This window comes from Oncorhynchus nerka, linkage group LG3, assembly GCF_034236695.1.
Source record: "Oncorhynchus nerka isolate Pitt River linkage group LG3, Oner_Uvic_2.0, whole genome shotgun sequence".
NCBI classification, from domain to species: Eukaryota; Metazoa; Chordata; class Actinopteri; order Salmoniformes; family Salmonidae; genus Oncorhynchus; species Oncorhynchus nerka.
The window spans coordinates 27,801,083-27,825,107 of NC_088398.1; the positions used below are offsets into that span (position 1 = coordinate 27,801,083).

General features: G+C 42.6%; 2 protein-coding genes across 6 annotated transcripts in view; both read right to left on the reverse strand.

Moving 5' to 3' along the window:
* Positions 1-1,589: 1,589 nt before the first annotated feature.
* Positions 1,590-20,912, reverse strand: LOC115106133 (myelin basic protein-like). Of its 4 annotated transcripts, XM_029628709.2 has the most exons (7): positions 20,685-20,912; positions 7,576-7,668; positions 7,233-7,259; positions 6,899-6,928; positions 5,551-5,625; positions 5,340-5,358; positions 1,590-3,269 (listed from the first exon to the last, which is right to left on the reverse strand). In XM_029628709.2, exons 1-6 carry the CDS (start codon positions 20,796-20,798, stop codon positions 5,356-5,358), a joined length of 342 nt encoding a protein of 113 aa, XP_029484569.2. In that variant the 5' UTR covers positions 20,799-20,912; the 3' UTR covers positions 1,590-3,269; positions 5,340-5,355. The 4 variants fall into 4 exon arrangements, with proteins under 4 accessions (XP_029484569.2, XP_029484579.2, XP_029484556.2 ...); XM_029628719.2 differs by lacking the exon at positions 6,899-6,928 and having other exon boundaries at positions 20,685-20,908; XM_029628696.2 differs by lacking the exon at positions 5,340-5,358 and having other exon boundaries at positions 20,685-20,812.
* Positions 20,913-24,025, reverse strand: part of LOC135564838 (myelin basic protein-like) — a 52,690-nt gene continuing 49,577 nt past the window's right edge. For both annotated transcript variants that reach the window (XM_065010901.1, XM_065010910.1), the window contains exon 4: positions 20,913-21,211. In XM_065010901.1, the coding sequence (XP_064866973.1) occupies positions 20,913-21,211 (299 nt within the window). The remainder of the gene's footprint in view (positions 21,212-24,025) is intronic.

The window sequence follows — 24,025 nt, forward strand, 5'->3', positions numbered from 1 at the left end:
AAGTCAGCAGTAGTCAGTCACAAACTGCTCCGTATGACCTATTACGGACTGGACTAGGTATAAGCAATAGTGTTAGAACTCCACCTTGCCCTCTGAAAGGCTGGATAGAAAAGTTTGCCTTATTGCGTATTCCTATCCAATCATTTCAGATCTACACAAGTGTATAACGGGCTGGGGCAGGGTCTAGGCATTGTTTCTAGACGGGGACTCGATCTCTCCCGTGCTCCCGGGCAGCTCCACACATAGCGAACAGGCCCACACTTAACTGTTTGACAACTGAGCTGTGCTTTAACAGGCACACACATTGGAGTGATCTATGTGCAGTTTACCAGAAAAGTACATTTCTTTTTAAAGTCACATATTTTTGCATATTTATGCTATACACTTTTCTAAAAGGCAAGCTAAACGTTTTGTTTTTGATTCATTAGTTGTAAAGAATATACATATATTTTTGCCATAAAGTTGAAGGTAGCCTTGAATGGTGAGACTATAAAGCGCTAAGAGTCATATGGGTCAGACCTGGGTTCAAATACACTACTATTTGAAATCATTCACTTTAGTCTGCCCGAAGTGCCAGGGTTTGCAGAATGCAATCTTGCAAATGACTACTCTATAGGTTTCATTGCGCCAGGCAAGCTCTATCAAGCCCGGATAAAGTATAATGATTTTGAAAAGTATTTGGTGTGGATTTGATCCCTCTCTTCTGAAACGTTATGCCTGTAAATTTGACAATGATGACGATGACCTGTGATACCACAGTTCTTGGCTGCTGTATAAGGGCTTCAGGGGTTGACTCTCCACGTTCACAAGGTGTTGCATGAAATTGTAATTTAGTTGTAAGCTTATGCACAGCCATTTTGTAATCTGATATTTAATTTTGCAATGTAAATAGTGTATGATTGCATATATTTTTGGATTCCTTATCAAATTGGTTGTGAACAAGAGTTCATTTTTTGTCAATTGCTGAACCAGTTTACAGACCGTAAGCTGTTAAGTGTTTTTTCTTTTTTTTTTGTCAGGAATGTATTTTGTAATGTTGAAAAGTATTTAATTAATAAAACCAGTAATTTATTTACAGATTTAATGTGGACCAATTGTTTTAGAAATAATTTGTGTGAAGTTGATTGCATTTTGTCTGTGTCTCTGCATCAAAACCTTGTCTCTAGAAAAGGCAAGTGTTTAGCGATTGAAAAATCCATTGCCACATAGGTAGGAGGTACAAAAATGGGTTTTGACTATCTTTCATTCATCCCAGAGTTATTAACCTTTCACACTGCAGCATATGGAAAGAGCATGGCCACTTTCAACTTCTATAAAAACAAATGTCTCTTCCCCCACATTGAGGAATTATTCAATTCCTCTCCTTGATTATGCAATTATTGAGCAAACACAATTACTCTTGGAAGCAGGAGTGAGATGCAGCTCTGGCATGAGTCTGCTTCAAACGACACAATGACCTGACCTAAACAAAGATGGATTCCGCAACAGAGTTGAATATTTCATCACTTCTTGTACCCTACACCGGCAAGTTACTGCATGTGTGTACACTACTTTTAAATGTCTATCAAAACAACACAACCAGAGACCCATAACGATTTAATGATTTTTAATTCCTTTATTTTTTCCCAAGTTATTAAGTGGCTGGTCGTACATCTTTTTATTACCGATACAACAATGAGGGTCTCGAGAGTTTCATTTACATTCATTCACAGGACCCATACAAAAACATGTGCGCGCATTAAGACATGGGTGATGGGTGATGGGGGGGGGGGACAGGCAGAGTATGCTACAGATTACACACGTTTTTTATTTACTTAAACAAATGGAGGAAAGACTGGTGGGATGATATTGGACAGTACAGTGGCAGTAATAAGCAGTTTTATGCAACTCATCGCTCGTACCTTGGTCAACAAACTCCACGCCCTCTGTATCCATCTTCATCTTTTTTTTAATAACATTTATGCTTTTTACACAGTTAAATAAGGAGCACCTTTATGACAGTGTTGGTGTTTTAAGATCCACATGGAGTAAACACAGCACATAGTTTTTGGCAGTCAGAAATGGTATTGCTTAGCTAGCTGTTTTGTATTCATATTTTGTGCAGTGCTTCGATAGATATATGAAGCAAGAGATACTTAAGACAGAGAAGACCACACCTAATGGGGGAAAGGGTCTGAATCTGTCCTGCCATTGGAAATGCCATGTTTGTGGCAGGTCTGGCGTGAGCTTGGTTTCAGAGCAGTCCGTGTCTGCTTTTCAAAGGTCAAAACAGTGCACTTTAGACAAATCTCCGTTATATCTGGATGGGGAAACTCCCAATCCCATACACATTAGTGTCCTCATCAATCTACATGTACTGAAAATCGAATGAGAATAATATTAGAAATGATAACATCATCCATTGATTTCTACAATTCAGTGGATACTACAGGCGAGACTTTTAGTGGGTTAACTTTCAGTAGCTCGATGTCATTTTACCTCCGAAGATCACAGCCAGCCATAGACCCTAATGTAAAAACATGGAAGGACAGCAACACGTAAGACGGGACACTTACACTGATGACACGGGACGGTAAAGACGTACAAACACATGGCCAACTGGCCATCGCAACAACCCATGCAAGCTGAGTAAGACGATGCTTAGCTATGAATTCATGTCAGGTTGTACAGGAAATGGGTGAGTGTGTGGGGTTTGGGGCGGGAACGACGACAAAGACGAGCATGACAAGACAGATAATCGTTCGTTTCTGAACCAGAACCAGACCTGGTCACACTTTCATAACCACAGGCGGTCAGGGCCAGGTCAATTGGACCTAAGCTACTTCAGCCAGGTCTGGTCCAGATAGCCAGCCTTGTTAGACGACACTATACAGACAGACAGACAGACAGACAGACAGACAGACAGAGAAATAGAAATGAAGACACAGGTACTGTAGAGCTACGACAGGGGTCCTTTAGGCTGTGAGAGGGGGGTCCGGATGACTTCGGCAACAGTTCACATCCAAGATGGTTGCACAGGAGAGGCGGGAGGGAGGAGCAGGGGCGGGGTGTGGGGGCACAGATTGTGTCGCTATATCTACCAGCCGGGTGCATTTGAGTTATAAAATGAAAGTGTTAGAAAAGCAGGGAAGAGGTGTGTGTGAGTCGACAAAGATCCATTCTTTTATCTTCTTTGTTTTCCCCCACTCGTGTCCCTTTCCTTGACGTCTGCCTTTGTGCTCTTGAAAGGGACCTCATTTTTTGGGTAGGGACCCAGTCCGGCTTGTGCCCTGCAAGAGAGTGAGAGACAAAATAATAATCAGGAAATGGATTGTTTTTGTCATTCGCTAACGATGCTCACTAAAGGGACCTGCTAATTAGGACACAAATGTCCAGCTGTATATTGACGTACAGTCTACGTGGCCTTGAGCATTGTGTACAATTGTTTTGTTAGAGTAGGTGGGTGAGTTCTAGGTATTATCAGAATTGTTTCTTTTGTGAATTCTCGGCTATGCCCTAAAAAGAGACATCTCCCAGTTCTAATTTGCATGTTGTTGCCAAAACTGATCAATGATGTGTTGTGCTGTGTTCACCAAGCTCAATCCCTAAGAATAGATTGTGCATTTTCTCATGGGGATATAAAAGTAGGGAGGATTGGAACGGAACAAAGATTATACAAATGAGACAATTCTTTAGGGAGAACTATTGGAATGAATATAATCCACAACGTACAAAGCCTTCAAATCTCCTGAAACAAAAGGAGATCAGAGGAAAAGGGCCAGGCTCTGAGCCATTCTTACAGCAATTTGAGTTTAAAATCATTATCGGTTCGAAAAACAAACTAATTAGAATGCGGTAACAGAACTGGAGAATGGAAAACGAATGAAAAGAAAACGTGAAATAAAAGTCCGTCCCCAGATAATGATTAAAACAAAACGGTAATCGGAAGCGCTAAAGATGGTGGCTTTAGCTTAACGCCAATTAGGCAGAGAGATTGTGGGGAAACAAGCTATAAGCAAGAGAAGATTGGTGTACTATTTACCCACACATTTATAGACCTGATCGTCTTCATCTTTTAGTTTCATAATGCCACATAGTCCAACTAGCAAAGACACCTATGCAGGGAGCATGTGGATATACACAGACTCTCTAAACATTTTTAAAAGTAGGCCCCCTGTATGGTACGAGGGAGATGACTGTGCTTGGTTGCCTTGCTAATCACTGTGAGTGCACTGACTGTACCTACCGGAACATAAGCTCTCAGTGCCTATTCTGCCTAATTAAATAACTGTATCTGAAGCTTGGGCCAGACTGGGTAATTAAAACTGCCAGAGACCTCCAGAGCATGTCCTAGAGATTAGCATTCACCATGCCATGGATGACGCAAGGAGAGACAAACAAACAAAACAACAGCCGCTCAGAATGCAGGAGCTCTCCGAGTCACTGCTCAGAGGAGAAAGTGAGTCGAAGGGGCAGAGTGAGAGGTGAGAAGGATAACCGGGGAGCGTAGGAGAAGGAGAGAGACAGACAGAGATGGAGACCAAAAGAGAGAGGTAGAGTAGAGACTAGGAAAAAACATCTATAAATGGTATACCCTCTGTTCAAACACCTCCGTCATCCGTTTGAGACGAACACACCGGGGTGCTATGCTGCTCCTCTAAAAGTCATTAAGTATTCACTCAAGTGTATATAAGTGTGTCTGCCTTACCCGTACGTGTGGCCTACTGCGTCGGAGAAGGACCTCTTGAATAAGTCTGTCTGTGTAGTATCCCAGTATGATATACAGTGTGCTTGGTACACACATGCATGAACCAGATGGTCAATCTAATTAAAAGCGCAATGTCCTAGTTGTAGAAAGAATGCAAGGCACTGCTTCCATAACAGCTTGGCTTACCTGACGGTGTGTTTACAGTCGCGGAAGCCATCGGCAAAGTGAGCAAAGCTACCACACGCCACAATTGTAATTGCTAAGCATGTCCCATTGCAGTTAGCACAGGTCTTAGAACAGCCATTAAGATTAAGCAAGACTACTATCCCTAAAGCTGGTTTCGATGTGTAGGCCCACAGGTGCAAGATCACTGCCTGCAAGTAAGCTGCATATTATGTTAGGTGCTGCATGTCCGTATCAAGCCACAAATAGCGTTACCTTTGACATCAAACTGCACTCTTTAATGCATGAAGCCTGTAGCATCAGCCAGACACTGTAATTATCACTGTCTAGAGGCTGTCTCAAGGTGCAGTTATTCTGCCGGTGGTATGATAGGCAATGGAAGGTGTCATCTTAGCCTATCAACGTTGAATAAATTCATAGCAAGTAAGAGTAAATATATATTGCCGCCCATGACTCATTAGCTACTCACTGAATGGTGGCTATCATCACTGAGGTGAAAGAAGAAGAGAGGAATACAAGAGAAAGAAAGATCCCATCTGTTTAATCAAGTGCACATTCTGGAATTAGTTTCGATAACATACAAAGGGAATTATATAATTGGATATTCCCTTTTCATGTTACTGTCAAAGACAGATCAGAGCGTTTTTGTTCCTTTATAAATGGGTTTCGTGTTCGTTTACCATTTTGAAGATCTTGGACAGGGTTCCGCTGTCGCCTGCACTGGCCTTCTTCGCCTTGGCGGATCCTGTTGACTTCTGAGACACCCGGAAGAGAGCAGGGGTGAGGTAAGACACCGGGAGACATTGTTGTTGCCACCTAGCATGGTGGCCCAGTCAGTGTGTGCTTTTGCCAGCTCGATTCTGTGTTTGTTCATCTAAATGATTTACTAATGGCTAAACAGCGGCATTGTGTACATATCTTACGTGGGTATTGCATGGTTGTTTAAAAGAATGTTTTCTCATAATATCATGTTGCCTGAAAACAATGGAAGCGACAGCGTCGTCCCCAGGCTCAACTGAAAGCCAAAAGGTGACGAGCTTATAGAAAAGATGGCCTTCGAGTCAGTGACTCTTATCACGGAGTGAAATTTTACCTACAGTTTTGAACTAGTCTAGCCTAGATCAAAAAGTGGCTCATTGGAGCAAATCAATCTGAGTCAAAGTGGAAGTGCTTCCACTTAAGCACTTTCTAAATTCAATCTCGGTAACAGCTGAGCTGTGGCTGCTCTGACTCTCACAGGGGGGGTTTAGACTGAGACCCGTTCACGCAAAACTCCAATAAACATGCATGAGGATGAATGAAATGTTGGGGAGGAACACTTCAAAGTGTTACTTAAAGATCCCTTACCTCGGAGAAGAGCTTAAAAGGTCTCATCCCTTATCACTCTGTTATTTCACCCCCCCCCCCCCACACACACAATGTTAACTGTTATGTGTGACTCATAACATCTACAACACACACACACACTCATACACACCAGCGGAGGCTGCTGAGGGGAGGACGGCTCATAATAATGGCTGGAATGGAGTAAATGGAATGGCATCAAACGTGGTTTCCATGTAGCTGATACAATTCCATTGAATCCGTTCCAGGCATTACTATGAGCCGTCCTCATCAGCAGCCACCACTGACACATACACACACAGAGACACACACAAAGACACAAACACATGTGCACACACACAAATCACACACACGTGCATGCACGCTCGCACAGGGGCCAAGAGAAGAGGACGAGGCAAATAAGAAAAAGCAGGATTAAGTTGCTGGTTATCATACCAAAAAGGAAAAACGACTTCAGCAAATAAAGAACTGGATATTCAATTGAGCCGGAGGTGGAGAGCTTGCCAAACAAAACCACTCAAAACATGATTTAATAAAATAGAAAAACCGATGAGGGCGTTATGCATGTATGCTTGGATTACAACAAGCTCTCGAGCCTTAAAATGGTTACAGAATAGACTGTTTTAAAGAGCGGCCGGGGATTTTTCTCTTCGTTTGCTTTAGCTGTAGCGTTTAACCACGTACCTGGCCTAGTTTCGCAGTCATTGCCGTCCACTGGACAAGGACACGTACGAGACAGAGACAGGGAATAGACAGGGGTGAGACACAGGGGTGAGGGGAGGAGAGTTAATCACTCAGGCCTTACGCAGAGCAAAGGCAGTGCAGCATGAAGAGATGAGTCCACATCCAGGGCAGAGCAGAGCAAGGCAGACGCTCGTGTCACCAGAGAGAGCACAGACTCAGTGACATCACATGTTATTAACAAAGCCAAATACACAATCCCATCCAAAGACGAAAAACAACCTTCGACTCCTCAATTGGACAATATTGACAAAGAGTAAGAGTAAATGGGGCTCACCCTAGACTTAGGAGGGGCAGGGGACACCTGAGGGGAGAGAGTGACAGAGATCTTTAGAAATACAATAGATGAGGGTATTTCTCATTACATTTTAGTCATTTAGAAGACACTCTTATCCAGAGCGACTTACAGGATCAAATAGGGTTAAGTGCCTTGCTCAAGGGCACATCAACTGATTTTTCACCTAGTTGGCTCAGGGATTCGAACCAGTGACCTTTCGTTTACTGGCCTAAAGTTATTTATACTGCAAGGCTACCTGCTCTTAACTGGTAGACTATCTGACGCCCTCATATCAACAAGTCAAACATCAACAGTGGAAAACTATGCAAATGGGGTGACTCACGATCGTTCTGAAGAGGCGCACAACAGCGTTCTCCCCACCCTTAGGGGCTGCCTTGGCAGGTCTGACAGGAGAGGACAGGCCACGGAAAGAACCCTGGAGGAAATGGAGGGAGGGATGGAAGAAGGAAAGGAGGGCGGGATGGAAGAAGGAAAGGAGGGCGGGATGGAAGAAGGAAAGGAGGGCGGGATGGAAGAAGGAAAGGAGGGCGGGATAGAAGAAGGAAAGGAGGGGATGGAAGAAGGAAAGGAGGGCGGGATGGAAGAAGGAAAGGAGGGTGGGATGGAAGAAGGAAAGGAGGGCGGGATGGAAGAAGGAAAGGAGGGCGGGATGGAAGAAGGAAAGGAGTGCGGGATGGAAGAAGGAAAGGAGGGCGGGATGGAAGAAGGAAGGAGGGCGGGATGTAAGAAGGAACAGAGGGTGGGATGTAAGAAGGAACGGAGGGAGGGATGGAAGAAGGAAAGGAGGGCGGGATGTAAGAAGGAACGGAGGGAGGGATGGAAGAAGGAAAGGAGGGCGGGATGTAAGAAGGAACGGAGGGAGGGATGGAAGAAGGAAAGGAGGGCGGGATGGAAGAAGGAAGGGAGGGGATGGAAGAAGGAAAGGAGGGCGGGTTGGAAGAAGGAAAGGAGGGCGGGTTGGAAGAAGGAAAGGAGGGCGGGTTGGAAGAAGGAAAGGAGGGCGGGATGGAAGAAGGAAAGGAGGGCGGGATGGAAGAAGGAAAGGAGGGCGGGATGGAAAAAGGAAAGGAGGGAGGGATGGAAGAAGGAACGGAGGGAGGGATGGAAGAAGGAAAGGAGGGAGGGATGGAAGAAGGAACGGAGGGAGGGATGGAAGAAGGAATGGAGGGCGGGATGGAAGAAGGAATGGAGGGAGGGATGGAAGAAGGAACGGAGGGAGGGATGGAAGAAGGAACGGAGGGAGGGATGGAAGAACATTATAAAGGCACAGCGGGAATACATATAGCCCAACACAACCTAACAATAAAGTGTGTTCCCTGAACCAGACCAGGCTCTACTCTGCCTCCACTCTCCAGCTTCTGAAAGGTGTTACCATTGGAAACAGCTGGTGGCATATTGCAAAACACCAGGGATGCTGGAGCACATTTTCTGTGGCTGTGGAACGACTTCTTCCACTGGATGGACTACCTGGGGAGCTCTTACATCACAGAGGACCTGAAATAAGCTCTATGAGTCATTCACAACAGACTCACGTAGGTGTCCACAGATAACGCCCATCCAAAACTCATTCAAATGGAAAATAAGTGGTTAAAAACTAATTGGATGAAGGAATTATAAATAAATTAATAAAGTCAGTAAGAAAAAGTTTTGGATCTTTTGCAAAGTGTGGTAAATATCAACACTAAATGCTGTTGAAGGGGGAGTTAAGTAGAGATCAATACAATTAAGTTGTACTTCAGACAGATACATCTTCAGAGGATTGGATGGGGATGAATGCAAAATTAGCTCTATGTCTCGTTCTCTTGAACTTGAATAAATAGCATCCCCCCTCTCTCTCACAATAGACTTCAACATGTACCTTCCAGACGCACACAACTGGGACCTTAATTAAAATTGTGTGATTCTGAAAAGATTCATTGTCATTTTCTCAATAATAACCCTGATTATTCCCGGTTGGCTATTTAGGGGTATGTTTGTGAATAACATCCTTTGATATAGCGAAACCCATTTCTTCCTAATGAGTGCCTCTCTCTCTGTGGTATTTTGTGAAGTGAGAGCAAGGGGACCTTTATGCCCCCATTCATGTCAGTAAGTGAAGAGAGTGGAGAGGCTCTCACTGAATCCCTGTGATTATCCCCATGAGAGAACTTTACCCAAATGAGAGGGTAAACTTTCACCCCTGTGCATCATTCATAATATAATACACTCATTTAGGGGTTCCAATTGAATCTCATTCACTGTCTTTTCTGCCCATATATGGATGGATGGTTGGATGGATGGATGCAGACTCATGCAGACAATGACCTCTGGAAAGAAACACATTGCTATAGAAAATGTGTTGTGTTCTTATGAGCATTATCCTCTCCAATAACTAGGTATCTAACCCGGAGGACCAGAGGTAATTTAGAATCTATCAAACTAAGCGACGTATTCTATTGGAAGTGGATGATAATATCCAACTCTTTTATGAATACAGATGACGCTCAGTAGAATAGCCAATAGGTAGCATGGTTGTTGGTTGGTCAGTTCGTTCCCTATGAGCAAAAGATGTTGAAAATAAGTGGAAAATAAGTTATTTTTAACCAAAAAAAGTGCTCGCTGGGTTTGTGCTGGAGCTGGTACAGGTGAATTAACTTCACCGCCTTGTGGTTGTTGTGAAGAACTGATCTGTCTCACAGCCGCGTCTCACACACATCAGAAGTTCCACTTATGTTCCCACTAAATACAATTCCAGAGATTGAGCGGCCTGAGAGAAAGAGTTGGGAAGAGAAAGTCAGAAAGTGGAGGGAGAGAAGTAGAGCGAGAGAGACATTGAAAGACAGGGGTAAGACAGGCAAGGAGCTAGAAAAAGAGGAATAGACGTGAAGAGAGAGGTGCCCAGTGGGGATTTCAGTGTTGCCTCGGGTTTGTCTGTACCTTAAACCCACGCTTTGTCTTCAGATAATGTAACGAGACCATCAATTACACAGTATTGTATGTTACATCATGTTGGCAGCTTGAAAAAACCTTCTAAATTGTAGCTGTTTCCGAATTTTTGGAAAGTATTGTTCCGTGGAATTTTTATGACTCTAGGAGTCACAGGAGGTTGGTGGCACTTTAATTGGGGAGGACGGGCTGGTGGTAATGACTGGAGTGGAATCAGTGGAATGGTATCAAATACATCAAACACATTCCAGGTGTTTGATGCCATTCCATTTGCTCTGTTCCGGCCATTATCATGAGCTGTCCTCCCCACAGCAGCCTCCTGTGCCAGGAGTAAAAGGCCATTCAAAATGCATCAGTGAATCAGGCAATAGTTCTGAAAATATATATATTTTTTGTTGATAAAACTTCTTTCTTTTTTTCAACTCCTCCTTGACCTTATTTTACATTGAGTAATCCTAAATTCTGAATTTAGAATCCGTTTGGATATATTAGTAAAGAGGGATCACAATATTCAGTTATGAACTTCACGTGTCCTTTACTGAAACATGTTGCATTGAACGTTGTCAGTATAGTATAGTATTTTACAACACAAGAAGAGTGTTTAAAGGACAACGGTATTCTGAAGCAAGGGAGGGTCCTTTCAGGATAGAGCAGAGCGGGGGATTGTTGCGTAGGGAGGGAGGAAGGGACGGAGGGAATGTTCTCCTCTCTCTGTTTGATGTTTGAAGAGTATGAGAGGTAAGTGTGTGTTCCTGGCACGGAGCTCGTTGTCATTTGGCCACAATTCAGACGTCACAAAGTAGCTGTGCTCATTCCACAGCGGAAAAAAAACAACAATAAAAATGCATCACACTGACATCCAAATTTCATAAAGCTACAAATCCAGTTTCATCCTCAACATACATGATTGGATTTGCATAACAATGGACGTCCATTTATACGTTCTAAACTCAGCGAGCTGCTCACATGGCAGCCCAGGCGTCGTAGAGAAAGTTCGGTAACACTTCGCTCGACACTTCACTATCCCATTAACACGTCGGTGTCGTTTCACCTCTGACATAGAGGCTATTATCCAGAGGTGAGAGGTCAGTACAGTCGTAATGCAAAACTCTTACCTCTATCGTGACAACAGTCATAAATCAGAACTGCAGTCTTGAATGGATTATAGACCAGATTACACCGTCATGTTAATGTCATAGTGACCAAAAGTTTCCTGCAGTGAAGAACCAGGTCACCTAGACCCCAGGTAGAGAGAGTATTCAGGACTCACAGGACACCTCATCCCTGAGGATTTCATTACTGTCAAACCTCTCTCCTCGGAGGTGCTGGAGGTCAAACCTGGAAGCCGACTCCTTCAGAAATGGATCACGGTCAATCATTTATTCTGTAATAAATGAATTGTAATAATGTATTATTTACTAAGGAGCAGGAGGATATGTGGGCCACATAGTTATCACTACATCCTATCCTATTGAGACAGTGTGTGAGTTATTGTGGACACACACAAATCACAAACTGCCCACTGTCAAATAAACAGATCTTACCCATGCAGTTGAAGTCGGAAGTTTACATACACTTAGGTTGGAGTCATTAAAACTTGTTTTTCAACTGCATGTTTCTTGTTAACAAACTATAGTTTTGGAAAGTTGGTTAGGACATCTACTTTGTGCATGACGCAAGTCATTTTTCCAACAATTGTTTACAGACAGATTATTTCACTTATAATTCACTATATCACAAATCCAGTGGGTCAGAAGTTAACATACACTAAGTTGACTGTGACTTTAAACAGCTTGGAAAATTCCAGAAAATGATGTCATGGCTTTAGAAGCTTCTGATAGGCTAATTGACATCATTTGAGTGAATTGGAGGTGTACCTGTGGATGTGCTTCAAGGACTACCTCCAAACTTTGCTTGACATCATGGGAAAATCAAAAGAAATTAGCCAGACCTCAGAAAAAATTTGTAGACCTCCACAAGTCTGGTTCATCCTTGGGAGCAATTTCCAAAGGCCTGAAGGTACCATGTTCATCTGCACAAACAATAGTGCTCAAGTATAAACACCATGGGACCAGGCAGCCGTCATACCGCTCAGGAAGGAGACGCGTTCTGTCTCCTAGAGATGAACGTACTTTGATGTGAAAAATGCAACTCAATCCCAGAACAGCAGCAAAGGACCTTGTGAAGATGCTGGAAGAAACAGGTACAATAGTACTATATCAACATAACCTGAAAGGCCTTTCAGCAAGAAAGAAGCCACTGCTCCAAAACCTCCATAAAAAAAGCCAGACTACGGTTTGCAACTGCACATGGGGACAAAGATCGTACTTTTTGGAGAAATGTCTTCTCGTCTGATGAAACAAAAATAGAACTGTTTGGCCATAATTACCATTCTTATGTTTGGAGGAAAAAGGGGGAGGCTTGCAAGCTGAAGAACACATTCCAACCGTGAAGCACGGAGGTGGCAGGTGTTGTCGGTGTGCTCTGCTGCAGGAAGGACTGGTGCACTTGGATGGCATCAAAAAATTATGTGGATGTATTAAAGCAACATCTCAAGACATCAGTCAGGAAGTTAAAGCTTGGTCGCAAATCAGTCTTCCAAATGGACAATGACCCCAAGCATACTTCCAAAGTTGTGGCAAAATGGCTTAAGGACAACGAAGTCAAGGTATTAGAGTGGCCATCACAAAGCCCTGACCTCAATCCTATAGACAATTTGTGGGCAGAACTGAAAAGGCGTGTGTGAGCCTACAAGGAGGCCTACAAACCTGTAAGGAGGCCTACAAACCTGACTCAGTTACACCAGCTCTGTCAGGAGGAATGGGCCACAATTCACCCAAATTATTGTGGGAAGCTTGTGGAAGGCAACCCGAAACGTTTGACCCAAGTTACAATTTAAAGTCAATGCTACCAAATACTAATTGAGTGTATGTAAATTTATGACCCACTGGGAATGTAATGAAAGAAATAAAAGCTGAAGTAAATAATTCTCTCTACTATTATCCTGACATTTCACATTCTTAAAATAAAGTGGTGATGCTAACTGACCTAAAGCAGGGAATGTTTACCAGGATTAAATATCAGTAATTGTGAAAAACCGAGTTTAAATGTATTTGGCTAAAGTGTATGTACACTCCCGATTTCAACTGAATATATAGTGCATGCTCCTCAATCCAGCAGAGCTTCACATTTGACTTAGATTTGATTGCTCACATAGAACAATGTCCGTCAGTGTCATAACTGACAACTCGGCGATTGATTAGTAAGACTCACCGGCTGCAGATCCACTAGCCACTGACTGACTCCTTTGAAGTGACATCTACTGTAACAGTTCGTAGTCTCAGGAGGACAGACTTTTTGAAGTACTTCTACTGCCAGATGACCTCATCAGTTGTCTCTTTGCTGCAACTTCTCCAACGAGTTAAGAGAAGCTAGCAGGAATTGAACAACTACCTCAGGGGGTTGACAGTTTACAACAAAGTGTCATATGAGAAAGCAGTGGCACTCCAGGTCATTCCCTAACACTGACAACAATAACAAGACAAAGTTGGGGACTACAATCTGGTGAACCATAATTGAACTGGTTCTTTACCATCCAATCCCAGGGTACTGGACCGGACGTCTAGTGAGGCCTAGCTCTTGACATTTGACCCCGCTTGTCTTACAGTGCCAGGTGAAAGTAGGGTAATAGTAGGTATGCTCTACACTCCTCAGTCCTCATCACCTCTGGATCCTAAAACAAACAAAACACCAACTATACCACAGTCAAATACATGTAGTGCTCAGAGCAAGTTCAGGTTCTGTTTCATGTCCTTGTTTTGCTCTCAAGTATGAATACTTGACTTGACTCTGGCTATCACTATTAGGGTCTTAGATATTGGTAAAATGTACACATTTACACATTAAGAACAAGGTAGCATTGACTCCTTGACTCTTTCATTGTTGACCACGAGGAACATCTAATGGGTTCAATGAGAAGTAGCATGACAATACTTCACTGGAGGTCTCCAAAAAGTGGGACAGACAAAAGTGAGACAGACTTTCTTGTTTTCATTTTGTATTCCGGTTGGTTTTGAAAACAGCTGTTATTTGCCCCTTTGCTAGCCTGAATACAAAATGAAAACAAGAAATAAACCCTGTTGTTTTATCCTGATTTACTGTATCTTGATAAGCTTTCCAAGATGTTCAATTAAAAAAGCATAAAATACAAATGTGACTGAAATATAATTTTAAGTTGAATAAAAGTCAAAAGGCAGACAGTACTAAGATGCATTTCCAAAAGAACGAATTCAGCATATTAACCTGATCCCAGATCTGTTAATGCTGTCTTGCCAAATCCTATGGTCATTGTCATGTCAAACATGATTAACTTCTCACTGTGCCCATCAATGACAGCATGATCAGATATGGAGATTGAGGTGAGGCTAGACTGTTTGGCATGACAACAATTCTAAGAGTTGGCTAAGAAAGAGCAAACAGATTGGTACCAGGGTATCAGTCAATGTTGGTGTACCTTCTAGTTCTTTCATCCAAAGAACAAGACATTAGCCCCCATTGTACATGGCCTTAAGCTACTTAATCAAAGCTGAGCTAAGAGTAAGCCTCATATTTCCATGAAGTCTACACCACACTTCTCCCAGCCGTTATGCTGTTTACTGAAGAGTGTGGTCTTATCCACTTAAGAAGTGATAAGACAAAACAAATGGGAATAGTTTGATGATGTACGTTCCATTCCCCTTCAACTGGGCCAGCTTCTCCATTGGCTATTCCTAGCATTGACCACCTCAAGCTAGACCGGATCGAAACTGAATTGTTAGAAGGACATTCACCGTAGTGTTGCATCAGAGGAGGGTTATTAAAAGTGTCATGACTGTCCTTTGAGGATCAGAATGGGAAGATCAGACTGGTGGGGGGGGGGGGGGGGGGGGTGACAGAAACCAGGCCTCTCCCTCTCTCGCCCACAGAGATGAGAGCGGGAGCTGCTGGATGGTCACCTTCACACCCTGCTGTAAATCTCTGGAGGGGGGAACTTTCTCTCTCTACCCTTTAGTATTGGGAATGAAATGTCTTTTGTCTAAACAGACTTCTGCATGCCAGAAACTCTAACGTCCAAAAGATGAACTTTGGAACAAACATTTCTAACATCCGAATGTGGGAAATGGTCAATGAGTAGATGTCGAAAACAAATGTCATACTGCTTTTCATTTTGTGATGTCATTAAAAACTGTATGAACCAAATACCGTAACATAGGAAGGAAACCCCCGCCGGCGATCTAGTTGTCTATGTGATATGAAAATGGATGTAACTATTTTTGTTAAGACAGGAATGTGATTTTAGTTTAAGATAATTGTTTTTCATATAAACTATGCACAGTGACTAGCCACGCTCAGTATGACGGATGACGGAACACTCCCGTTGGCCAGAGTGCTTAAAAGGACTCGCTAAGAATTAACATACTCGACCAAAAGAAGTGAGACCATGGTCCACACGTTGAAATGGTTGGAAACGCTGAAAGTCTCGGAAATGCTGAAACTCTCAACCTCAACACTAGATCAGAAGATAACCTCACCAGCAGACCAGTAAAGCATGGAACGTTAGCTATATATGGGGAATGATTAGAACTTAGTCTCAAATTAACCTCACAGACCAGAAAAATGTCCCCTCTCTCTCTTTCCCCACACCCTCTCCATATGTGTAACAAGCCGTCATATCTGGTCAGTCTACTAGGGACTTTTGTCTCATGTAAGTGTATATTCTGTGTTATTTAGTTAGTAAATAAATGATTAAACCACTTTGTGTAGTACTGAATAATCAGCAACGACTGTTCAGAATGAGAACTGATGAGGTAATGATTAATAAGTGACTGTTATGGATATATAACTTATATATATATATATATATATATATATCTTCTTGAGTTTAATTCGGGAGATGGTAACTCGTTAAACAACTTCTTCCGTTGTGCACCAAATTCCTAATGAGTTAGTTGGTACATGATTCATTTAAATCTGGTAACAATTAAACATAGATAGGGGATTGAATAAATAACAGTCATCAGATGAATGAAGTTCACATCACAACAAAAGTGACATTACATAATAAAAAACAACAACAATACAAAAGCATAACAAACACTGCTTAGGGTGGGTGTTGTTAAGAGAGTTTAATCAAGCCAAAGCTCAGAACAGGATCAGGTTAGGAACAGATGTTGGTCATTACAATTCACAGGAAATACAAAACAAAATGACAAGCATCAGTTGGATATCTCAAAGCATTACAAAAGGGATTATCGAATAGGATCCATGGATCCACCCTGGGATCAAACAGACTCCCACACACACAAACACAGTTCCTGACAGGGTCAAGGAAGACCTGGGTTCAAATACTATTTGAACTCCTTAAAAATACTTTAGTCTGCCTTGAGGTCCAGTTGGGCAGGGCTTTCACTTTTGAGACTACTCGATTGGCTCCATTGCGCCAGGCAAGCTCAATCAAGCCCAGCTGAAGCATTTGAAATGATTTTAGATAGTATTTGATCCAGGTCTGGGTAAAAGACACCAGTGAACCTGAGCGGTGCTCCATCAAGCTGGCGGGAGGAGTTCAGCTCTTAGAAGCTTTTGGGTTCTGAATCATAAACAGTTGTTGTACTGTACTTTTAACATACTTCAGGCTATCGGGTCCTAGTCAAAAGTTACTGACAAAGTTACTCAATAGACCCCGTATTTAAGTTGACTTATTTTGCTGTCATGGAGTTCAGTTTCATGGTGCCTGCACATAGACACTCATTTATCCATCAAATTAGTCTAATAAGGTCTTCCCCTTTTTGAATAATACGGATTACCAATCAGCTTTGACAGGTAGCAAATTGGCTTCAGTTCCTGAGGTTAAATCAGTTTTGTCTTCGTTTTTTGGTGATATCTTTCTAATTTCTTAAAATATATACAACATCAACATGTAGATTCCCATGAACTAGTTTCGAAACCAGAATCAACTAATGAAAGGCCAAAAAAATACAGGTGAAACCAAGACAAGAATGTACAACAGAAAGAGATAACTCCAGGTTGTAAAAGGATCCATGGCTCAACAGTGAACATTCATATCAGTCAATAACAGTAGCCCATTCCTGCAGTCAAATTACCTAGTTGCATCATGGGTGGAATGTTATTCAGATTTCTTTCTTAATTAATAATAAATAAATAAAAATTTAACTGCAAATCTGGTGTTTCTATGTCAAAAGGTTTTGTTGTATTTCAGTCTTCTGTGATGTATATAAAGTGTAATATTGGGATGCAAACTCAAGATTGAATACATTTCAACTCTATATCTGACATGGTACAGGTGTCTTCTTTTTTTAAAGCCTATAACCGTGTGTGTGAGGTGTATACTTTGGTTTCAAAATAGATTTGTTTAAGACTATCAAGAAACACTGACCCTGATTTAGCCAACTGCAGTAAAAGGTTAAAGAAGGATTTTTAAGCATTGAGACTATTGAGATGTGGATTGTAGTGTGTGTGCCATTCAGAGGGTGAATGGGCAAGACAAAAGATTGAAATGCCTTTGAACGGGGTATGGTAGTAGGTGCCAGGCGCACCGGTTTGAGTGTGTCAAGAGCTGCAATGCTGCTGGGTTGTTCATGCTCAACAGCTTCCCGTGTGTATCAAGAATAGTCCACCCTCCAAAGGACGTGTTCCTAATGTTTTGTACGCCCAGTGTAAATTTCCACACTATGAGGCTGGAATAATACTGTGAAATTGTGAAAATTATGACAATTCCCTTTTAGTGGAAGAGCTGTTTGAAAAGACAGGCTGAAATTTAAGTCTGTTTTGGTGGGATTACCAGGCAGTCAATTAGTTAATAGACCAATAAGAAACAGTTCCAAACTTCTCTGCCAATAACAGCTAGTTTCCCCCTCCCCCTCCCCACTCAGCCCACTTAGTCCTAGCTAAATTCTTGCTTGAGAAATTACTCTTTGCTAAGAAGCTATTTGTTTCTTTTAACCAAAACAAATCACAGTAAGGTACTTGACTGTCACCCAGAAATGATTTGATATAAAAAATAAAATAAACGCCTACATTGGACCTTTAAGATAAAAAAAATAAATGTTGAACCTGTTTATCCTTTTTTAAACTTTGATCAGTGCAGAACAAAATGGCATTCTGCTCGAGGCAACAGAGAGTTAGGGATCATATATTTGAAATACAAAACACTTATCACACATCTGAAGGCAACTCCACTACTCTGATGTGGAAAACAACGTACAATTTCCTGAAAGAACAGAAAGAGGTGACAATTAAATTCAAACAAATAGATAAAAACAAAAAGCTAATACTGGCTCTTTTACAATAACTTTGTTCATTCAATTTTGACAGGCAAAACACTGACATTTTCACTCGTGGCAGATGTTTTAGCAGTACATTCCAATGATGTTTAAAACGTGAAAGAATCTCATCTACGATGCACACAACCAAATCAATCCCGAAATGAAAAAAACAAAAACTGCTCAAATGACTTTGATCTGGGATTTAATTCAAATATGCAACGGTCAAAAGATTTTTGTCCTCTCTGACGTTGTTACAAGGCATGGGAGGAATGCATATTGTTGAGACCGTTCAGACCACATTATGCAACCTATTGGATCACCATCTCAAACTACCATTCTCCTCTCTGAACCAATGAGGAAGTCACTCCCAATCCCCAGAGTGAAGCAGAGTTGGACAGCATAACGGAGTTGGACTTGAACTCTCTCTTCAATACAGTGTACCAACTTCAATGCATAACTGTTGAAATATACAGTACATTTTGTTTTAGATGACAACTGATAAACAAACAGTGCCAAGCGGACTGAAATGTGCACTGCACTGGGTTGTCATATCAATGTATCTACATCCCCAGTCACCAGCTCAAAGGAGAGGCTTTGGGATTTAGCATATCACAGAGAGATCGAGAGAGAGCGAGACAAACAAGGCAATGTGGGCTCAACTATTCTCACTGTACCGCAACAGTTATCCACACACACATCTGGGTCCAGGTGGCGCTTGCTACGCCAGGATAGTGGGTTCAATTCCCGGGACCACCCATACTTCAAATGTATGCATGACTGTAAATCGCTTTGGATGAAAGCGTCCGCTAAATTACATATATTGTCTGAACTCCGACGACACAACGCAGCATCTTGAATTCTACATAAACCCATATAGGATAAGGATTAGCCGAGATAAATGGGTTTTCCTACTCTATAGTATATTATTTATGTTGGATTATGTACAATATTATGGGCTAGAGCTGTCTTTGTAAAGAAGGAGTGAGAGAATCCTAGTCAAAGACTCTCTCCACACCCAATGGAGGTCCATGCAAGGCATTTAGGTTATAGTTCCCCACCATGGACTATCCACAGTTAAAATGGCTAACTACTAAAGACTCAGAAATCAGGAAAATTGGTAGCCTAACAATCGTACCAGTCTCTCCCAAAATACATCCAAGTAAGGGTGCTGACATATGACATTTATTCCAATTTTCCCCATGAAATCTCCCGAATCATTACTCTCTCTTAAAAATACCTGATACACAACTTTAAAATGGCTCCAGTTTTAGATATATTTATGAGTTAAGCATAGAGTATATTTGGAATGAAAGCACACACACGTACATGGATCAATTCAATCATTCACCTGTCCTGTACCACAACTATGACCATATAAGTAGCGCATATGCTTTGAAGCTCTAACTGAAATAAAATGTAAAATAAAAAATGTAAATGACATTGACACCTACACCCAAACAAGGGCACTGCGTTCATCCACCTCTGGCCTGCTCGCCTCCCTACCACTGAGGAAGTACAGTTCCTGCGCAGCCCAGTCAAAACTGTTCGCTGCTCTGGCCCCCCAATGGTGGAACAAACTCCCTCACGACGCCAGGACAGCGGAGTCAATCACCACCTTCCGGAGACACCTGAAACCCCACCTCTTTCAGGAATACCTAGGATAGGATAAAGTAATCCTTCTCACCCCCCCCCCCCTTAAAATATTTAGATGCACTATTGTAAAGTGGCTGTTCCACTGGATGTCTTAAGGTGAACGCACCAATTTGTAAGTCGCTCTGGATAAGAGCGTCTGCTAAATGACTTAAATGTAAATGTAAATGTAAAACATTTTATTGTGGTACTAACAATCACAGAACAATTAGTCCAATGACTTTAAGCCAAAGCCTCTTTGTGCTACACCAATCTCAAACCACACCCAAATCAGTTATCCAGTGTAAATGTAGCTTTCAATGCCATTCATTCGCAAAGAAGCACATTTCAGGAGAATGTCATAAACTTTGGTACATCACAAGAAAAAAAAATGACATCAAATCTAAGCAAATTGAAACAAAAACAAAAACAGATCACAATCTGCCAAAACCAAAAGTCAGACATTAGTCCCTCAAATTAAGACTGAACACAAAAATAAAACATGGTACTTTAGAGGTGTATCTTTGAAACAAATCAAACTCTCGGATTTCCTCACCTTGCTCTTCCTCTTCTTGTCCCCTCCAAAGAAGTTCCCAATTTGATCCATAAGGCCAGGGGCCTTCTTTTTCCTTCCCAGGCTAGACAGTCCAGAGGAGCTTGCAGTTGCCATGTCGGTGGTTAGGGTTGGGTAATGCTGCTAGTATCTCTGTAAGTGGGGTTCGGTCTCTCAGGTAAGAGCGAAGGGGGTATTAAAGATCGAGAAAGGGAGGGCAAAGAAACAAACTTAGTCTAGATCCTGATCCTCTGAACCGCACTCTGATCCCGCTCCGCTGTGCTCTTGGATGGTCTGTAGCTCATCCGATTCAGAAGGGCGGTCTTTGAAGGTGTTGTCCTCGCGGCCCGGGGCATCTCGGGAGAAGAGGCGGACCAGGTGGGGGCGTGGCGCGGCGCTATCGTCAGCATCAGCTGTGCTGGCCTCGTTCCAGGAGCTGCTGGGCCCCTCAGTGCCCGTGGAGTCAGTCGCCGCCGACGCCTTCTCAGAGGGGCAGCCATTGTTCGGGTTCACATCTGCCTCACCCAGGCCTGCGCAGAAACAACAAGGGTTATCTATTGGACCATGGGGCCTGCATGGCGCACAAGGGCCCTGCACAATGAGTCCCTTTGACAAGACCCTGCCCTTTCTGCCAGAGAAACTCAATAGAGAAGGGATCCTGAGTGACATGCCCTGTAATAGATCTAGAACACAGATCAAATGCATAGCTAGGAGATTATTGCACCTGGGAAAACCATACATTGTTAGCAAGGGACATTACCTACGGTACTATCAAAACAGTTTCATGGTCTCCTCCCTCAGTCCATGCCAAAAGTTCCTTACAGTTCTAATACTGTATAAAAGTAACATAGCACACACATATCCTTCCCCAAACCCCCACCACAAGCCCAATAACTCTCTTGGAATTATAATGGCATACTTTCCACATTCCTGTACAGGAATACTTTCACCAGGTAAGTTGACTGAGAACACATTCTCATTTACAACAATGACCTCGGGAATAGTTACAGGGGAGAGGAAGGGCGATGAATGAGCCAATTGGAGGCTGGGGATGATTAGATGGCCATGATGGTATGAGGGCCAGATTGTGAATTTAGTCAGGACACCGAGTGTTAACATCCCTACTCTTAAGATAAGTGACATGGGATCTTTAGTGACCACAGAGTCAGAACACCTATTTAATGTCGCATTCGAAAGACAGCACCCCTACACAGGGAAATGTCCCCAATCACTGCCCTGGGGCATTAGGAAATATATATATTTTAGACCATAAGGAAAGAGTGCCTCCTACTGGCCCTCAACACCCGATCCAGCAGCATCTGGTCTCGCGTCCAAGAACAACCCTGCTTAGCTTCAGAGCCAGGCCAGCAGATGGATGCAGGGTGGTACTCATATCCCGAGGTCAGTCATTTGTCATTGAATGTCTAACGCTGACACGCTAATTCACACGTTTCTCCATTTGTTTTCCACATGTGCGAATGGACACTATGGCCATCAGTGGGACGCTGAGATCTACAGCATTACCTGTAACTTATCCCTTCTGACAGAAGCCACCATGCTAGCTAGCTCCCGGAGCACAGGGCATGCAGCGCAGCGCTCCCCAAAGAACAATGTAGACACTATACTGGACGAAATGGTGTAGGAAAAAACAACAGTGGAATCCGCATGCTAATATTTCCTCAACAGTGGTCTATTGTCAGAGCCGCATAGTTATTTATGTGGGACAAGGAGGCCAGTGTCCCTAAAATAACTCCTATAAGTATGGATTTTCAACCCGATGCACAGTGACACTTATCTGATGCCTGAGCAACTGCAAGGCAGGCGTTGGTTTGAGCCGGTTTGAGCCGGTTCGAGAAAGACCTCAACAATAACTCAAAATGGATCAACAAGGCGTTCAGATGGAAGGATATCACAGCATTTACAATAAAACATTAAAAAAATATATATATTAAAAAAATGGCAATTTGGAGAACCAAACCGAACTTCCAGATCTGGATCTACTGACAAATGTTCAGATTCTATGAACAAAGAGACGCGTACATCTGAGTACAACTAAAGCACGGACGCTGAGACTGTTAGAGTTGTGTGAATGATGTACATGGAGGTAGAGCCATACTGCTCGAGTCAGCTGAAAACGACAAATCACAGACACTTGAACTGGCAACACTGAAATGAAATATCTACCATGAAAGCAGGTTTTCTGTAGCGGAAGCTATTTACTTACTAAAACAAATTGCTCTTAGATATGATTGTGTAAAAGGATGAAAGGACGGCTGGTCTCAACCGAAGCTCAAAGCCCATTGGGGAACCAGGATGCCACCAGCACATCTTTCCTTATTTCTCTAGGAGTCACTAAGACCTTCCCAGTGAACAAATCACAGAACCAAACATCCCTTGTCACCTTGGTGAAAGGCAACTGTAATTGCGATCCTACACCTCACAACATGGAATATGAGAGACTAGAAGAGCAGGACAGAGAAAAGAAAGATCAGGAGAGAGAGAGGAAGAGGGAGAGGGAGAGGGAGAGAGAGGGAGAGATATATTTCCCCAGTAGACGTGGTTGAGGTTTGTGCTGCTGTGACAATGCTATAAAGACATAGTGATTTGATGTTATAAAATGATGATGAAAGCAGTGCCTGTGCTCTGGTGTTCCAGCAGCTCCCCAATATGAGCAAACTGTTCAGACGTATTTCCTCCCGGCAGTGGCCCTGTTATGTTACAGAGCCATCTCGCTCCATCACCTCCATCATCAACTACCATCAAACCCACTATCTCAGCAAAACAAAACTACTAGCGTTGCTCTGATAAGCTCTTTCCACTGCACTTACAGTATGATGACAAGTCACCTCGCATCTTGTATGCTTGGCAAACACAACAACAAAAACACTGAATAATCTGTCTAACCCCTTTTCCCTCGCTCTGTGACTCTGGCAAAGGTAATCCATAGGTGTGGTTATCTAGGTGTGTGTTACATGCGTTGACATTGAAACACCTCTGCAGATTGAAACTCCAACAAACGTACAGTTTTATAGTTTTGCATTGCCCATCTAATAATAATAATACAGTTATGAATAAAGTTTATAACGATAAATAGTCATCTTGATATTAGACTGCGTTTAAAAAAATGTCTCAACACATCTGACTGACTTTGATTTTGAGGTGGAATACCCCTTCAGTGCTTTGTCTTTGGTTCCCTGACAGCAATACTGCGACAGAGACCTGAACAGGACTCTCGGTCTCCATTAGGCTCGGCCACTCGTTGCAGGTGCAATCAGAATCTGTCTGCACCTGGCCACCATCTCCACTTCATCCTAATAACACATATCGTCAGTCATTCAATCATC

Coding starts and splice junctions, on each gene's coding strand:
- LOC115106133 (XM_029628696.2), bottom strand. CDS start 20,798: ATGGCAACTGCAAGCTCCTCTGGACTGTCTAGCCTGGGAAGGAAAAAG. Junction 7,260..7,575: donor TGCGCCTCTTCAGAACGATC/GTGAGTCACCCC, acceptor CTCTCCCCTCAG/GTGTCCCCTGCCCCTCCTAA. Junction 6,929..7,232: donor CTGCCCCTCCTAAGTCTAGG/GTGAGCCCCATT, acceptor GTCCTTGTCCAG/TGGACGGCAATGACTGCGAA.